General features: G+C 40.5%; 1 protein-coding gene across 7 annotated transcripts in view; it reads right to left on the reverse strand.

Annotated features, from left to right (window-relative positions):
• LOC121882202 (MAM domain-containing glycosylphosphatidylinositol anchor protein 2-like) overlaps positions 1-18,109 on the reverse strand; it is a 181,359-nt gene that overhangs the window by 52,916 nt on the left and 110,334 nt on the right. For 4 of the 7 annotated variants that reach the window (XM_042390240.1, XM_042390241.1, XM_042390238.1 and 1 more), the window contains exons 7-9: positions 13,248-13,339; positions 12,683-12,920; positions 34-354 (exon numbers count right to left, since the gene is read on the reverse strand). In XM_042390240.1, coding sequence (XP_042246174.1) covers positions 34-354; positions 12,683-12,920; positions 13,248-13,339 — 651 coding nt within the window. The remainder of the gene's footprint in view (positions 1-33; positions 355-12,682; positions 12,921-13,247; positions 13,340-18,109) is intronic. The other 3 variants (XM_042390244.1, XM_042390243.1, XM_042390242.1) reach the window with 1 other exon arrangement.

Here is an 18,109-nt window from a genome sequence, read left to right on the forward strand (position 1 = left end):
TTTATAAAGAGACAAAAAAACCAGTCTACTCACATTGTACGATTAGCTCCACCACGGCCTCCCGGGGCTTTACGTTGAACCCGTTATACTGACTGGTCTGGCAGCGGTACGAGCCCGTCATCTCTCTGGACACATTAACTATACGCAGCACACCGTCATAGCTCTCCATCTGCATGCTGCCGTCCGGCATGGGCGCCTCCTTATCTGCTCGCGACCACAGGATGATGGGCTTAGGCTTCCCTGAAACAAGGCACTCCAGCTCCACTGTGTCACCCTCGCGGGCCACCAGGGGGGACTTGCCCCGTGGGACTGTCAGGTTGGGGGGAACTAAGAAAGAGAAAAACAGAGGAGGGACTGATATGGGGCTCTAGAAAGTCAGCAGGCGGGGTAAGGGGATATGGTCGACTGGGGGGAGAAGTGGCGTGGGAGGTATGGGGGAAGCGAATGAGCATCCAAGTTGCGATGGCAATGAAGCTGAGTCTCAGCCACAAACAGTACAGAGCTTGTATGAAAGGACCATGCGGATATTAGCAGCAGCAATGGCTAACGGCTGAGACTGGACACTTTGAGCATGTACTTTAAGTAAAACCATCATGGCAGACAGCAGTGAGGAAGTTAAATGTAATCAAGCAATGGCAAACAATGAACGATGCAATGAAGAGCTGACAAGCAAATGCACCAAATGCATCAAAGAAAATTGTCAATATTGGCCCTTTTCAAAATAGATTCAGGTACTAAGGAGCCACAGGAACTAAACCCATGAACTAAACAAGAGTCTCTTTTGTGTTTTCCTGTTTGCGTTTCTAACATCTGAAGAATTGATTGGCAAAATTAGTCTGATAACATCTGATGCAATGCTTATGACCCAATTGTCACACACACAAAACAGAGTCATCATACTTTATATTTTATGTTTGACTTGATTAAATCCAAAAGAGACACTCAAAAGTGGAAAAGAAGACTGAAAATATCAGAGTGGTTCTCTTCAGTAGCAATGATCTGTGTTTTATGGTTGTTTTTCTCTGCTTTAGTACATAGCTGTGCTAAAAGTAGTCATCAAAATAAAGGGATAGTGCAACATTTTGGTAAAAACACTTGATTCTGGCTGAGAGTTCAATGAGAAGATCAATACCACTCTCATAACTGTCTGTTAAATATAAAGCTACAATCAGGAAATGGTTAGCTTGTCATAACATAAAGACTGGAAGCAGCAAGCCTGATGGTGATGACAGAATTCAAGAAAATCTCAATTAATCAAGAAACAAACCCCCTGTAAAACCACTACTTGTCATTTTTATACCTCGGTTAGTGTACGGATTTAAGGAACAAGATATAACCTGAGCTTTAGAGTTGCTAGTACTGCAGACTAATATTTTTACCGTCGGACAGAGCTAGCTGCTAGCTTACAGTTCCCCCCTGCTTCCAGTCTTTATGCTAAGCTAACCGTCTCTTGGCTGTAGCTTCATATCTAACGGACAGAAATAACAGTGGTATCGATCTTCTCATCTGACTCTCGGCAAAAAATTAAATAAGCATACTTTCCAAAATGTCAACCTCTCCCTGTAAATTTTCTTTCTCTAGTTTAGTCTCTCTGTCCTCTTGCTTGCAGCTACCTCTTCTTATCTCTGTTATTCGCTTGTGTTCTCAGCTCTCAAACTCTCCCTTTATCTTGCTGTTTTTAAACCAGGGTAGCAAGGATATAATGTTTTTAATATAAAAAAACTGTTTAACATTCAATATCTGCCTAAGCAACTATACTGCATTCCCCTTCTTAGATACCGTCATCATCATTGCCAGTATTGCCATCAGAATCATCAGCATTATGGTATCACCATCATGGTTATCACATCACATCCTCATCACTTTCTCATTACAATCCAATTTTTAAGGATGATTTCCGCCAACATCATCATTTAAACATTCATAATTCTTATCATCACCAACACTTGCATCATAACCATCACTCTCTGCAGCTTTTTACTTCCCTGCCCTCCTCCTCATGCAGCTACTCAATCTCATTCACAGCATCATATAATTCAGAGCATTTACAACAGAGCCCTCCCAAAGGTAATATAGCCTTATTGCTGGGCGTGTAACAAAATATCACCCAATAAATATTTTGCCTTTGTTTAGCGGACATTTTAGAGCCTGGCTGAAAGTGAATATGAATAATGAAAGAAGTGCAAAGAGCCAAATTGCTTGACACATTTGCAGGTTTCCTTGGGTGAGTGAGTGTGTGTATGTGTGTGTACATGTGTTCAAAGTTTGGAAAGCAGGAAAACTAGCAGGTTGGATCGGGCAGTCTGGTTCCTCATCAAGCACGCTGGCCAAGTAAATGTGTTTAATTAGTAAACCTGGCAAATTGCATCGGCTCCTAGAGTGCTGTGTTTGTGTGTTCATGGTTTTTTTCTTGTGCAAGTCCAAACCAGCAGCAGACTCCAAGACTATTTTGTAGCACAGCTCCCAAAATAGTTTAGAGCCAGCGAGTCGAGGAGCAGAAATCTTCTCAGCAATGATGAAACCGTGTCATGCTTCCCTGATGATTTTAGAATCACTGTCATTCTGCCCAAACAATGCTGCAGCTGGAATGAAGTCAAACCACATTGAAGTTTCATAGTGATGAAATCACTAGCAATCTCCAGAAAATGAGTCCAGCGATATTTCTTTTGACCCTATTTCCATCTGGGCGAGAAGTAACAATCCCACTGCCATCTAAATGCTACAACTGTTGGTTATTCTTCTTGTCTGTAAAGTGAGTCAAAAGGTTCAGCACACACTCATTCACAATGCTTGAACTACAGTGAATAAAACTTCATGTGAATCCTAGATGAGCTGGTGGACATAAGAAAGGCTCAACATGCAGCTCTTCCTCTAAAGCTGTGCTAAATCACACGCAGTAGTCGCTTTAAAAAATGAAACAATAACTTGTACACCAACAGTAACTTTAGCTCATTGTTGACCTCAGGTTATGCACTGAGAACATGAATGTTGTAAACAAAGAACAGACTCTTCTCTCATTGAACTGTTTCTGGAAACAAACCGCAAACACAGCATTGACAAACTATCACCTTTTACGTTGACATGGCAAACTTAGTATTGCTTAACAGTTGCTTATTAACACAACCAGCAGATACGGAGCAACGTTAGCATCCTGTTTGTGGCCACCAGTTGAATGTAAACCCAGTATTCACTCTCTTTTTAGCTTTGTTGTGGTCTCCACCAACTCCTGAGAACAATATTTGGCTCTTTAGCTGCTTAATGCTTCACTATGTTCATCTGCTAGTCGATAACTTTGGTTAGGTGCTGGTCAGTGGGTTTATCAAAGCTGTTTCACTGGGAACAGTTGCTGGCTTCGTCTGGAAACATCATGGATGAGTGTGGTGAGACTGAACCAAAGCAGTAAAGGTGAGGGCAATAAAACCAAAACAATGAGCTCAAAGACACTAAAACACTCCGTAGAGATGTAGAAACTTGAGCCGGTTATAGAAAAACCAATTCTACTGTATATGGAAAATCCTGAACTGATTTATCATTGTATTACCATACAACAGATGAAAAATCTTTAGCTGCCTTTTCAGCCATTGTAAGACATGTACAGCTGCTCATCAGCTTGTCCAACTTCTTGTGTAAGTAAGTTATAAACATGCTGGTGTCATTAGCATGGAATAATGAAGACTGGTCATTTATAGATAAGTCTTGGCAATGCTGTTTGGCACCAAAGGAGAAACAAAAATGATCTCTGCAGTGACAATGACAGTGGACATTCATTTCATTTTCATATATATGCTGATTTGTATTCACACATTGTCTTGACTGAGGCAGCCAGGTGTCAACAGCTGACATATTTCTTTCCACAGCATATTTTCCTCCACTTTTCCCAATGTTTTCTTGGGTCAAAACAGTGAAATGGTGAATTGACAGCAGCAGGGTAGGAGGGGAGCAGCAAGCATCCATTAGCAAGTGGAGGAGAGGTGTATTCACTGAGTTGCCATCATTACACCTGGCCTCTCCACAGCCCAGATTAGGCAGGCAATTACAGTTGTCTGCCTATTGGGTTTGGCAGCACAAATACTAGCTATCAGCTGCCATTGTCTCTCTCTGCACCATCATGGAAACGCTAACAGGCATACATGCACGCAGACACTCACTCATCTCTCTCTTGCTTATGCTGTATTTCACTCTTCCTCTTGCTCTTTCTTTCCAAGTGAACACCCTGCGTCTGTGTGAGAGATTGTCCACTGAGATGCTCAGTGTAGCAGAGAGCCCGCTGCTAGTCTTCACTGTGCTCTCATTGTGCCAAAGCCATCCAAATGCCAGTGATGCCAGCATATGTGTATGCTTGTGTAGTGTGCACTTTCATGGTTTTATGTCTCTGCATGTGCATGTGTGCACAGCTCCGTCTTTCTTTTCTCGCCCACGGGTGACACCATGCTGTGATCCTGCCTCAGTTCTTCAACAAGATGCCCCTCGTTGTTGTTGTTGTTGACTGAAACTGTTGTGTCTATATATGTGTGTGTGCTTGTGTACTCTACAGGCCTAAATTGGGACTGGACCTCCTTATTTGGTCCTGGTGGTGCTACACATCTCTAGGGCCGCAGCTGGAATCATCCTCCAAGTGTTGAGGCTGATTGCTGGAGCCTTTCAGCAGGATCCATCAGCACCACAGTGCAATGTGAGCTGACTGCAAAACGTGAAAATATCTGGCACTTTGCATTTTCTTACAGCCACGAGAGCCAGAGGGGTGTGAACGGACGTCTTTGAGAATAAACAACATTCCTGCTGTCCCCTTTTCGGGTAAGTGCTGTGACATCACTCCCCGTAACCATGGCAACATAGCGCTCTCTACTACTGCATCTTCTGCAGAGTGTGTGTCTGTACGTGTGAGAGTGTGTGGTTAGACAGCTTGAGGCCAATGAGTTGGTCACAATGTGACAGAACTCTCTGCTCCTCTGAGTCCTGGACCTCTGGGGACAGAGAGGAGTCCCATAGGTCCACTGTGGCCATGTTTGTGAACCTGTGTGTCTGTGACAGAGCTGCATTTCTGCACCGGATTGTATAGTATGTATTGTATATAATAATATCTACTAATTGGTGTACAGCATTGATAAACTGTAGTGACACACTACAAACTAAACAGACATACTACTGTGTGTGGGTTTTTGAGTGTTATGCCGCACCCCTAAGATTTTATAACTTATCTTGCGATCAATCACACAAACCCCTCATGAAATTGTGCAGCTGAGATTGTAGAGCAGCACGCTTTCAACACCAATGCTCTTGTGGGTTGCAGTTTTATCTGTGGCCACACTGCTTTCTGTAATGTTACCCTTCGATTTTTAACATTTCACCAAGCAGGCAGAGTCAAAGGGAGGCTGGTATGCACATTCTTCCCAGTTTAGAAACACAGATACACACCTCTAGTACAGCCTCTCTTTCTGCGACTCCCCTGAAAGGACCAGAGTTTATGTATCGCTCAAGGGGCATCGACAGTAGTTAATGAGGGAGGGAAGTGTTTCTTATTCATGTTTCCCTCCCAGGTTTTTCCAGCTGGACAGGGAGGTGATTTCCCAGATGGCCACCTCCATAAAGCATGACTTCAGGTGGTGCAGTTGAGGCTACATGCAGGTATACTGGGCATAATGTGCCAAGTTATCTAGTCTTATTAACATATTTTACAGACTTAGTATACCTACAATCTCTACTACCACTGTGATTCTGCAACCTTTATAACTGTAGGTGTTTCTGTTTACAGAGTGTTTTTCTACCCTGACAGTTTCAGCAACTATGGCCTTTCTCAGAGAACATCACAGGTGTTGTAGTGACATATGCTGCCAGGTGGTGATATGCCTATCCGTCTAGAAGTGGTATGACCGTGGCATCTACTGTTGTCATATGGCAGATTTTTCGGGACAGCATCCCAGCTGTGGGACAGCTGTTAGGCCCCTTCATCCCAGTTCATTGCTCACTGGGCTTTTTTCCGATCATCTATTGCCTTGATAATCCAAGCCAATTAAGCCATTAAAGGTCTACAGCTCTAAGATGTGATTATTTTAGTTGTTTTGTAGTTTGTTACTTAATTTTGCATCATACAGTGGTTAGAGATATTTAATGTTAGGGTTTTAGGATTGATTGCACAGATACAGTTTATGCCCACTTTTCTTTTCATATTCTTTTTGTTTTCTATTTCAACTGCATGGACTGGACAATCTTTTCAATGTAGAAGGGGTTTTATAAGTCATATCACAGTTCCTCTGTTTAGTCATTACAGACACATATGCTACTAAATTTACCGTTGGCTAAATCGCTCCTCTGAACAGCGATTGTCCAATCAAAGCTTGGCAACTGTTTTGGATTTCTCCACATGTTGAAACACTGTGCATGGAGCTGTAGTAAAATGGAGGCTCAGTATTTAGAGTTTGGAGGATCGTTTTTTGGGTTGGTTTTTTTTTTCCGCTTTTCCTAAACCACAAACATCATAGCAAATATGTAAAGGATGGATTAAACACTATGTTTGTCTGCTCTAACATAAGATGCAATCTAGTTAGCATATATAGCAAACTAGCTATTTTACTCACAGTAGCATTTCTTCCAAGTCCAAAGGGTACATGATTAACTAACAACATTAGTTTGAGGAGTTACAAGAGTCCAATTCATGACTACAACATCCACTGAGTAGTATTTCCCCACTGTGTGTAAGCTGCTCCTGGATGCTATTAGAGTTTTGGCTCTATCAGGCTCTTTATTACAATTGGGATGAGTGAATCAACCACAGCTAAAGTTGTTACCTGAGAACACTTCCCAAACACATTGGTTAGTCATCATTCTAACAGCCTTTCCTCTTGTAACAATAAAAGAGATAAATACTGTTTGAAAATACAAACAAGTATGTAAGCTAAGCAGCCAGACAGTTATGTTAGAGCAATATAACAGTCTGATCTTATATTTTCATTTATCATACTTTTATTACTGGGACCAAGTAGCTTGATGCTCTTTTATTTTCATGTTTTCTACTTGGGTCATCAGCTGGTGAGGATGACTTTTTGCCTGGCCATGTAGCTTTAGCCTCAGTCTTTTAGCACATTATCATATGTGCAGCATGTTAAAGTCCCTTTTACTAGGTTCCCATTTTAAAACAAGTCAACTGGAAACATGAAAGACAGTGTTGTCAATCAATTAATGGAACTAACATTAGCTTAATTAGCTAGCTAGCTACAGCTGACAAAATCTGCCAGTGACAGTTGATTGGTTGTTAGCGAGAAATGAGAAGCTTGCGTTTTTGTTTTTTTCTCTGTCTGAATTTGAAATTGGGCTACACTTCATGTAATTTTTGACACAGCAATTACAAAACACAAACACAAACAAGTAAGATAGATACACTGCTTACAGGATGATAGTTTTTACCAGTTGTTGGACAGGATTTCCTACTGTACAAATAATATACAAAAAAAAAGCAATCAAAGATTACATGATCAATATCAACAAAGAACCACATTCTGTGAGAACTCCACGTATCCAAACTTGAGGGAAAAAAGCCTTGTTTCCCCTTAGAGTGACCAAACAACAGTTGAACCTCTGCACCCAACAGGGTGCAGACCAGGTCTCTCTTTATCAGGGTCAGTGAATTTGCTGCTGAAACAAGCACATCAGTGCATCCAACAGCCAGTGGTCATACTATCCCTGCTAGAGTCACCTGTGGCACGGTCATTTAGATGATGGCAACTCATGACCAATCAGAGTCAAACAGACAACGGGACGGGTGAAAAAAGGATAGACAACAGACGAGCAGGCCTGCCGCAAGCTTCGTATGACTCAAATTCATCTCAGAAAAAAAACTGTGTTTATTAAACCAGCTCATTTTTTTAATCAACTGAGCACTTAATTGATTTGCTTAATTCATTAACTGCAGTGATTCTTGAGAGTGACAGAAACGCTGGGTGGTGCCAGAGTTTCAGGTGTGAGCAGGGTACTAATTGAGGGGCTCATCATGAAAGGATTTATCCCCCCGCACAAGAAGAGAGAGGTGACTTTCAATCCTAATGCTTACTTTGTGATCATCAGTCAGACAGAGGATGAGCTACTGTGATGTGCTGACAAGTTGCAATGTGTTGATTTTAATCAACAGAGACTTTTCCCCCTAATATTGCAGCCTTTTTAAAATTAGAGATCAACGAATGGTTATGTAGTTTTCTTAAGCCAGGTTGGTAGGAATCCAGTGTTTGTAGTAATTATGATACAGCGGATGCAATAAGTTGGTATCAGCTTTATAAATCAGTGTTGAAAACCGGCTTTAAATGTCAAGAATCCGTCTGTAATAACTGTACATTCTATCAAAGTTTAATCTCTCAATCTGAAGACATATAACATTTCAGAGTCACAGCTAGAGAATGTCAATAATCATAACAGCAATAATCATATTGCAGTAATGGTAATATCATCTAACAGTAATCCAGAAAGACACACCCATGAAACACACATTTAACACATGGGCTAGTGAGAGGATTAATCAGCTAGTTCCTGTTAGAAGTTTATGGTATGTTTAATGTTTTACACTACAGCTCGTAACTCTTTTTGCCTTTTCCTGTGGTTCTTAATCCTGACAGTATTCAAAGGGGAGGTCTGTGTCTTCATTTTCCAGACCACGCTCATAAATAAGCATTAGCCTTGCCATCTCTAGGCGCCCCGACGAGAAAAGAAGTTGCTTATTTAATGAGTGTGTCATGATGGTAAATATTAGTGCTGTTTTTCAAAAGGGAAAAATCATGAAAGCTGTTGAAATCTGTGTTCATCAAAAGTTGAAAGAATGGAAGATAATAAATATTCTCTTTTATAAAGACATGCTGTGGGCTGGGGCTAAGCCCGGGTTTGGAATCTGGAGCTGGAGCCAATGCTGGAACAGCCAGCGAGCTCCAAAGTGTTCAGAATAGAGACACTTTAGGCTCAATCGCTTTCCAACCACTTCCCCAGCACGAAACCCTGGCAGACCTGCAGCGTAATCTCCTCTAAACGCTTTTATTAAGACTTCTAATTGCAGCTCGGGTTTTCTCCCTTCAGGAGAACAGGCAGAGGAACAAAACAAGGGCTTATTCACCCCAAAACAGGCTGCAGGCGTATGGCAAGGCAGCGGCACAAGGCGCTTTAGTACACAGCAGCTATACTGTGCCGCTCAGTGAAGACACATCTCTGATTCATGGCATCAATCTGATAGAAAGAAACACCACACATAATAGACGTTCTCTAGGAAAACAGCCCAGTCAGATCCAGGTAAAGCAGGTAAACTGTAACTGGCACAAGCAAAAACTCAATATATTATTTCCAGTGACGGGGCTAGCTCTATGACAACGCAACACTTTCTAAATATTTCATACCCACATATCTGACTGGAACAATGAAAGCTTAACAAACAATCACATCTAAGCCTTAAGGAAACCTTTCATTTCATATGATCACAATGGAGTCAGTCATTTCCTTGGCTATTTCCTCTGTCAGACAGCAGTATCTTTTTACACATTAAAGGGGTCTGTGTTAATGCATTGGCATCGCCCAGGCACTCCAAAAGAAGAGACTGCACTACTTAAAAGATAATGAGGAAACAATCTTGGCAGGTGCGATTGATCCCACTGTTTTATAGCGCAGGGATTATCAAAGGATTATCTAACAATAATTATGCACCCAAGGTCGACACACTGCTTTCATGTTCACGCTGTGAGTGGCAGCGAGGTGTGTGTGTGATAGAAAACAAGGCGGTTAGAGGGAGTAAGGGTGTGCGAATGTGTTTGTCGATGTGTGTGCGCGCCTCTAACTGTGAGTGCAAAAGGGGAAATAAAGCTCACTACAAAACCCAATCACAAGTCGTGAAAAACATCACACAAACCAAAAAGTCACTTATCAGTACCGAACACACCAGCAGTAAATTCAAAGCAAAAACAAATATCTCCCGTGCAAGCGGCAAACAGCAACCCAATGGGAATCCCCCCACATGGAAAATCTGGAAATCTGTGATGGCTGAGCAGTAAGTGGAGACTCCCAATCGTGGCGTCTTTGAGGCGTGGAGTCGATGGGGTCACATCCCTCGGTGGAGTCGATGGGGGATGAAGTAATGTGTGGTGACACTGGAGCATTGCCACACATTTGCAGCTCATTGATTGACCTCACACTGGAGATTACAGATAAAGACCATCATTCCTGTCCTATTACATGTGTTATCGCTTTGTCTCTCTAACCACTGCATTTCACCGTTATTGTCGAGACTGCAGGAAGCGAGTAAGCACAAAGCATATTGTTAACTGTACTAAATGTGCTATGTAGCAATCTTCTAAAAGTCAGGCTCTCTTTTGTTTTTCCTGTGAAGCGGTTCCAGACTTCGTCTCATAAAATCTGACAAGATGTTAGATGTTGATTGATGTTAAAGTCTAAAACAATAGATAGAAAAATAAATTTGTTTGACAGCTGATTTTATCCTTTGATTATTCTTTTTACAACGTATTCCTGATTTTATTATAAACACCTACGTCTTGCCATCTTTTGAAACAACTGATGTACAATAAAGCAGCAGAAAATTAAATTGACAGACACAATGAGCAGCTGCTGTAACATTGTTCTGTTTCTATGCGATTAGCTACAACTCAACATGCCATGATTGAAACTACAATGATGCAGCTCAGTAGACAAGGTGGACTGGTATGTTGTGTTATTAACATGCTGTATACATGTATACGAACATTAGTCAGAACAGTGGTGGAAGCAGCCAATTAGATGGAAAGACGATGGATGTTTAGTCTCTGATTAGTTGGACTGATGGGAATCAGCTTTGGTTCACAGGAATCCAATTGAACAGTCATTGCAATGCAGTGTTATTGGTACTGTAACAAATTTCTGTGTGCACTAACTAAGAATTAGAGTAGAAGACAGTGCTTTTTGAGCATTTTCAGCCTGGGGCAGAAAACTGGAATTTAGTCAGGCAGTGAACAACAGCCTAATACAATTCTGGTATGTTTTGGTTTTTCTGCCAAAGGTTTGTGATATCTGCCTTTGAGACTCCAATACAACAGAAGTGAATGGAATTTTGTTTGCACATATAAAGGTTTGACATTTATTTTAGTTGTAAAAATATCTGGACAATCCAAACCTCACTGTCAATTGGCCATTTTTATTGGCAACTATTTTATAATGAAGGTAAAAGCTGTGAACTCCACAGGCAAACCTCCATTCACCGCCATTTTATTGGTGTGCAAAATTCTCATTGGCAAATATGTGAAAACCTTGACAGATAAAACAAACTGTCAATATTGATAGATACTACTAGAGGTAAGTAAGAAAGTATGTTTGTTAGAATTAAAGTAAGCTAACCCTATAAAGGAAAAATCAATTTTCTTACAACTTGGTCATATTACTTCAGGTTTGGCCAAAAAAGTTTCACAACAAAGTGCACAGAGCAGCTAATATTTCTCAAGTTTGAGTTATACAATATAAACCACTGTGCGAAAACCGAGGTAAACACTGAAGTTATTTTTACAACTGTCAGTTGTAAACGCTCATTAAATCTTGGATAATCATTTCCTGGCTCAACTTTGACCTAAACTGTACTTACCATAGTTGTAAGCACATGGAGTTTAACTGTGCAATGGATAATTAAAACTGACATTTACAGTGTGTTCCCCTTAGTTTTTACTTCTAAATAAATAGAAATAATTATATAATAATATAGATATTAGCGGTCGACTGATGGTGGATTTTTAAAGGCTGATATAATAACGATAGTTTGGAGCAGGAAAAAAGCTGTCTCAGCCAGTAGCTGCGCTTACAAGAATTTAACAAGTTTTAAGATTTGTGGCAAAGATAAACAGTAAGACATACGGACAGCTTTCATTTTAGCTTGTTTGTAACAATTTGCTATTAGCCTAACCAGCGTGTTGTGGTTGTGTAAAAGATACCAGGAGGTGGAAATAGTGCTTTTCTACATGTTTATGCTTGTTGAACAGGTGGTTTGATAAATGACTTATTGGCTTTTTTTGAAGGTTGTATTGCACTCACAGTAATGAGCGTAGTTGTTGTCAACTAGAGTAATCTTCAAGTTATCTTCACTTCACCTGGTTCACTTCATTGTGTCCATTGGCCTCTCTGCTCAGCTGTTCACTTGGCGCATGTACACGTTTAGTTTTTTTTCTGTTCATTTGGCTTAGGCACTGTGAAAAAACACTTGGGCACTGCGCCTGAGTCTTGTAATGGTAGGGAAAACCCTGATTACCATGCAAAATGGTGATGTACGTCCCCACGTGACCACAGCCATTGGCCACTATCCGAGCCGAGTTCCACTGATTCCATTTGTGAAACGTCATATCGGCAGTGATTAATCGGCCAAACTGATTAATCTGTCCACCTCTAATAGATATAATAATAATAGATAACTGGGGAAATTGGAAATGTGTTTAGCGACATCTGACTGCTTGTATTACTTAAATGACTGGACTTAACCTGAGTAAAACTACATTATAACTTATAAGATTGAAGTAACAACAAAAAAGTAACCATTTTTTTTCTTTGCTCTGTCAATAGGCTTTTTCAATTTCTTCTCAATCATCTTGTACAGCATGTGTGTGTGACTACAGTAGCTGTAATGTGTGTGTCATATGTGTTGGGGGAGGTGTGTAGATGCGTCACTGACAAAAAGGGGTGTGAGACTCACCAGTTGTGGAAGAGATGTTGACGTCAATGCTGATCTCAGGGATGCCTCCTCCCTTCAGCGCAGCCACGCAGGTGTAGGTGCCGAAGTCAGTGAACTTGAGGTCTATGATGTCCAGGTTGGTGGTACCGGGGGAAATGTCGGGGTCCGTCTGGGTGATGACCATGCGCTCTGAGCTCCGCAGGGCACGGCCATTCTTCAGCCAGCTAAACGTCAGCTCCTCTGGTGGTGTTGCCTCCACCTATGACATTCAACATGTTATTTGGGTTATATTAACATGAATGGTTGATGAGTGACTTACGTTAAAGGTAGAGCCAGAGATTCTGCAGAAAGATTGTTCAATACACTTTTTGTCAAATTCAGCGAAAAATCTGCCACACAACACTATTCCAGCCAATCAGCAGAGGACATTTGTGCTTGTGCACAGGGGGAACTCATCAGAGCAGCTGTCCAGAGCACGAAGGGAGGGCTGTATTTATTTGGGTGTTTAGTTGAAATATCAACAATCTTTCTCCAGAATGACTCTACATTTAACTTGTTATGTAATGCATGTTCACTTTGACTGTACCTGACAAGATATTTTGACTTCACGTCCAATCTGGATGTTGTCGTCATTGTGGTAGGGGTCAGGAGTGATCCAGAATCGGCCCTTTTTCAAAGCTGTGAAACAAAAGATTTAATTAGAACTGGATTTACATTTGTAAACTACACTTGATCCTTCTCTAAGTCTGCAACATGCTGAAGGAACAAACCCTGACACATTTACTGTAGGTTATGGCTCCACTTGTTGTATTGATGTGATTTTTTTACTTTCCTTTATTCTTTTTATACGTATGTATTTTGGATATCTATTTTTTGCACATTTGAGCCCATTCACAGCCCATCCTCACCTTCTCACCCGGTCTTTCCTTACTTTTCCTCCTTATAGCCTATGCCATAGCCTGATACCTCATAAAGTAGATCATTTGGCGACAAACTTGGTTGCTAAAAAAAGGTATCAGTACACTCATCTGACTTTTTTGTCATTTTGTAATTCCAGTATATGTGGCTACTGTCAGTCTCCACTTGGTGTAGTTTACTGCAGATTTGATCTGGGCTGGCCATACTAAATTGGTGTGTCTGTATGTGTGTATGTGTGCGCCCTAGTGTTGGGGTGGACCAGGAGATGAGGTGGGGTGCGGGGGCTTTTAAATCACAATGTTACGATGGTAGAAGGTGATACCGGCCCAAACCTATTAAGAATCCTACAGCATTCAAGAAGGTGCACACTCACACAAACCCACACGCAAACACACACAAACACACACACACACAAATACACACACTGTGAAATTGGAGAGATACCTAACAAAATATCCACCATTTCTAATCCAATTTGGTTTGCAAACTCCATTTTCAATGCATAGCTTCTCTGAACGGAAAAAAAAGATGATTTCATTATAATGCATGCTGTATTGGTTCCAAACCCTGCGCCTACTGTTCAATTCATGTCCTCAGCGAAAAAAGCTGACGGCACCATGGAAATCTTTTCATCTAGCAATTCCCAAGTGACATTATCATATTCAGTTTGGTAAAGGGAAAACGAAAACAAAACCTGCGTGTCAGATTTAAACACAGGAAATTGAATGTGCAAAACATTGTGATGCCTGCTGAGCTGCACATTGAGGGGAGAGACGAGTGACATACGCCTCCTTGACATGATCTTCCTTCTCGCGTTTGAAATCAGTGTCGGCAGGCAGAGAATCCTATTTCTGACGCGTGTCAGGTACAAATATTAGAATCATGTCAACACTCTGCAAATTCTCACAAATACCGCTGTGCATTTTGCATTCATTCTTGTATCCATTATATTTTAATTCTCCGAGGCAGTGCCTATCAATCATGTTGTACATAATTCAATAGTACTGGCATGGAAACTGTGGCAATTATCATAATACGATATGCAGCATATATGTATCTGTGACCTTCATGGATATGAAGATAATACAAGGCATTACTAGTAACCCACGTTCATTTTACGTTTGGGCTCAGCTCTGCATCACAGTGTACATACATGCCAAGATTAAATTTCCTTAAGCCAATGTACACAATATAAGGTTAATAAGACAATACCATGTCCATGCTGGAAGCCAGTTAGTGAGGATATCTGTTAGGAAGCACAGGTTTCCCCTCAATCATGTGTCAGACAGCGAAAGCACAGGGAGACAGAGTTGTAGTTGTATCTTGACAGATTGAAAAGGCTTTTGTGTCTCAGCTACATTCTCAGCAGAGCTACTAGCTGCTTCTTAAGAAAGTATTATCTCATCCACTTCACATTGTGTGCGTGCATGTATGCGCACACACACACACACGCACACACACACACGTACACACACACACATTTCCACAAATCTCTGTCAATCATGGTGCTGTCACAGGTGACAGTGGATAAACACTTGGATTGACTGCTTTCCTCTTTTTACTATATTCTTCTATAGAAAGAATGGGGTCTGGGGTCAATTCTGGGAAAAGCCAGATGTGGAAGTGTAAGGCTGTATAGAATAGTTGACAACCAGTATAGTGTATGTCTGAATTACAGATTTTTACAGAGCTGATTTACACTAGTTATGTGGGACTCTGTGCACCTGCTGGTGGCTGAGAAATTCTGGGCCTGAATCAGATTTGTTCATCAGATTATGTTTTGAGGTCTATGACATACCCATTTCCATTAGTGACAGTTTGAGTTATTTAGAATTCATCTTATTAGCCTAAATGAAATTATTTACAAGCAACATGCACATTTTGAGTGGCATTTCTCTAATCCTGATAGAATCCTTTTGCTACTTTTTCATAATGTGTTTGACATATCTTTTCTGTCCAAAACAATCAATCATCTGTGTAACCTTTTATCAGCTATCCACACATAAATCCCAACTTCCAAAATATGCTGCTCATGCAAGAGCTTACTATGGCATGACACATGAAACTTGATGTGGGAGCTGTGCACTGATTGTGGGTCAGGGCTTTGAACATGCAAATTGTTTCACCTTGAACATGGATACTCAATAGGTGACTACGGTCCAGATTAAATTGCTGTTTCGGTTTGGATCCGGACCGAAGTCGCCTACTGAGTTTGTATGTTCTAGATGGAGCTCTGCTTAAGAAACAACTTGTAACAAACAATTTTGAACAAAATTTAACCACAAACTGACCCGCACTGCTTTTAAGTGACACATCGCCATTGTGTCACCTCAGCTGTCATCATTCAGCTGCCTGCCAGTCACCACAGTTAGCAAGGTTGTTGATGAATGTACGTCTACATACAAGATACTGTCGGATATATTTTTCCTCAGGCAGCATCAAGAGCGTTCAGGCACTGTAAATGTCAAATTGCACAAATCATCTCTGAGCCATTCCCTGCTCAGATTTATGAAAAATTGAATTATTAAACTGTACAACTATTTAAATTGATTGAAGATTTATACATGGAACAATGTATAATGTATAAACAATGTTCAAACATGTGTACAATAGCTTTCAGAGCTGCAAGTGCTATAAAGGATGGATGCAAGTTTTAAAACTCATGTTTCCACTTAATAGTGTATCAATTATACCCAGAAAATGAGGACACAATGAGAAAGTCGACAAACCTTTGAACGTTAGGAATATTTGTTTGTACATACCAGTCAGTTATCATATATACTGTATATTGTACTCTCCATCTACTTGCATATTCATAATTAACAAGTACTGGACATATTTATGACCTGGGAAGAACATAAAGTCCACACTGACCTGTAAGCTCATTCTCCAGTTTTTAATATATATGATCATACCAGCACACCAAGGAGACTGATCATACTGATCAGAGTGTGTCACTACCAAGCTTCAGAGCTAACATCTTTTTTTTTTTCTTCATAAAAACACTGCAGTGCCTGAATATCTGCAACCACTTTCTCACTTTGTGTTTAATGTTGTGAAAAATCAGATTTCAGCCATTGAGAGGTAATTTGCAGAAAATTTGAGTGAGAAATCTCAGACTTCCTACAGGACTTACTTTATGTCAAAAAACTAAAAAGTCATATTTGAAGAAGTCAAATGAAAGAAACATGAATGCATATCTATGTCTCTAGGTGCAGGCAGGCAGTGCAGATCTCAACCATAAGTTAAACCAGAGGTAAAAATGTCTGAATACATCTAGATGGTCACTTTTCAGTCTTCTACTTTTTCCCAGACTTTTTCTTGCGGTGACTCAGCCTTGCCTCATTTCCGCACAGAGTAGCAGTGCACGTCAAAATAGCCGGTGCTGCATATGTGCACTCATGCATATTTCAGAATCGCTTCCCTCCCTCCCTACTCCACATTCAAACCTCCTTTCCTGGCATTTTATCTGACTATAAATATTGAATAGCAAGTAGGAATTCCTGTAAATCAACTACATTTGTGTACAAGAGAGATAAGTGGCCATTACTTCCCTTGGTTGTAGTAAATTTTGCTGGACAGCTGCAGTGACTAAAATGGTGCCTGTTCCCTTATGCATGGAAGGGAATCTAAAACTGGAGGTATTTTAAAAGTGACTGTGGTGAGTGTATGAGGTGAGAAGTGCAGAGTTGGGAGACTTTATCGAGAGACAGTGCGATGTCACTCTTCCTTCCCTGTTTCAGATAACCAATTCAAGTCACATGAATCTTTAACGAGCTCTGCTTGAAAACAGAACTTTCCCATTTGCTCTGGAGGTAAACTGTGGCTCCGACTATTGTTACACAATTTCCACAACATCATTAATAACTTACAAGAGCACTACTGGTATGTATGTATACAAGATAAGTTTGTGAGTCTGAATTTACATATGCTCATTATAAGAGGAAGTACTGTACTGTATGTAGGCTACACGTGGTGGACAAAATATCACGAACACCAGTGTAATCCAATATTAGGGACTTGGAATAAATATTATTATAGGCCTACGTTTAAGAAGCTTAAAATTCAGTTTTTTTCTCTATTGACTGCTGACCCTCTTAGTTACTGATGCTATGTCTGTCAAACTTTGAATCCTCACACGGCACATATGCAGTTAGCCAACAGCAAATTTTCAAGTCATGTTTTAAATAATGAGTCCTTGATTTCAGACAGAGACATGACAAATGCAGGTGTCTCATTTCTCGCTGGCCACCACCTATTTGCTGGCTGAAATGAATAATGTTTAAAGCTGACTTATTTAAAGGGAATCCTGTAAAAGGGTCTTGTGTACTTGATTGCTACATATGGTACATGATATCGTACTAAAAGCCTGAGACTAAAGCTGTCCCATACTCAAAAAGTTGGCATTCTCACCAGTCCACGTGGAAGACATGGAAATAAAGAACAGCATTCTTCTTTTAGAATTTTTTTTATTCCAACATAACGGGTTGGCTTCTTAAGGTTTATTGTTTGTATTTTCAAATAGTATGT

Source organism: Thunnus maccoyii, chromosome 17 (assembly GCF_910596095.1).
Source record: "Thunnus maccoyii chromosome 17, fThuMac1.1, whole genome shotgun sequence".
Taxonomy (NCBI): domain Eukaryota; kingdom Metazoa; phylum Chordata; class Actinopteri; order Scombriformes; family Scombridae; genus Thunnus; species Thunnus maccoyii.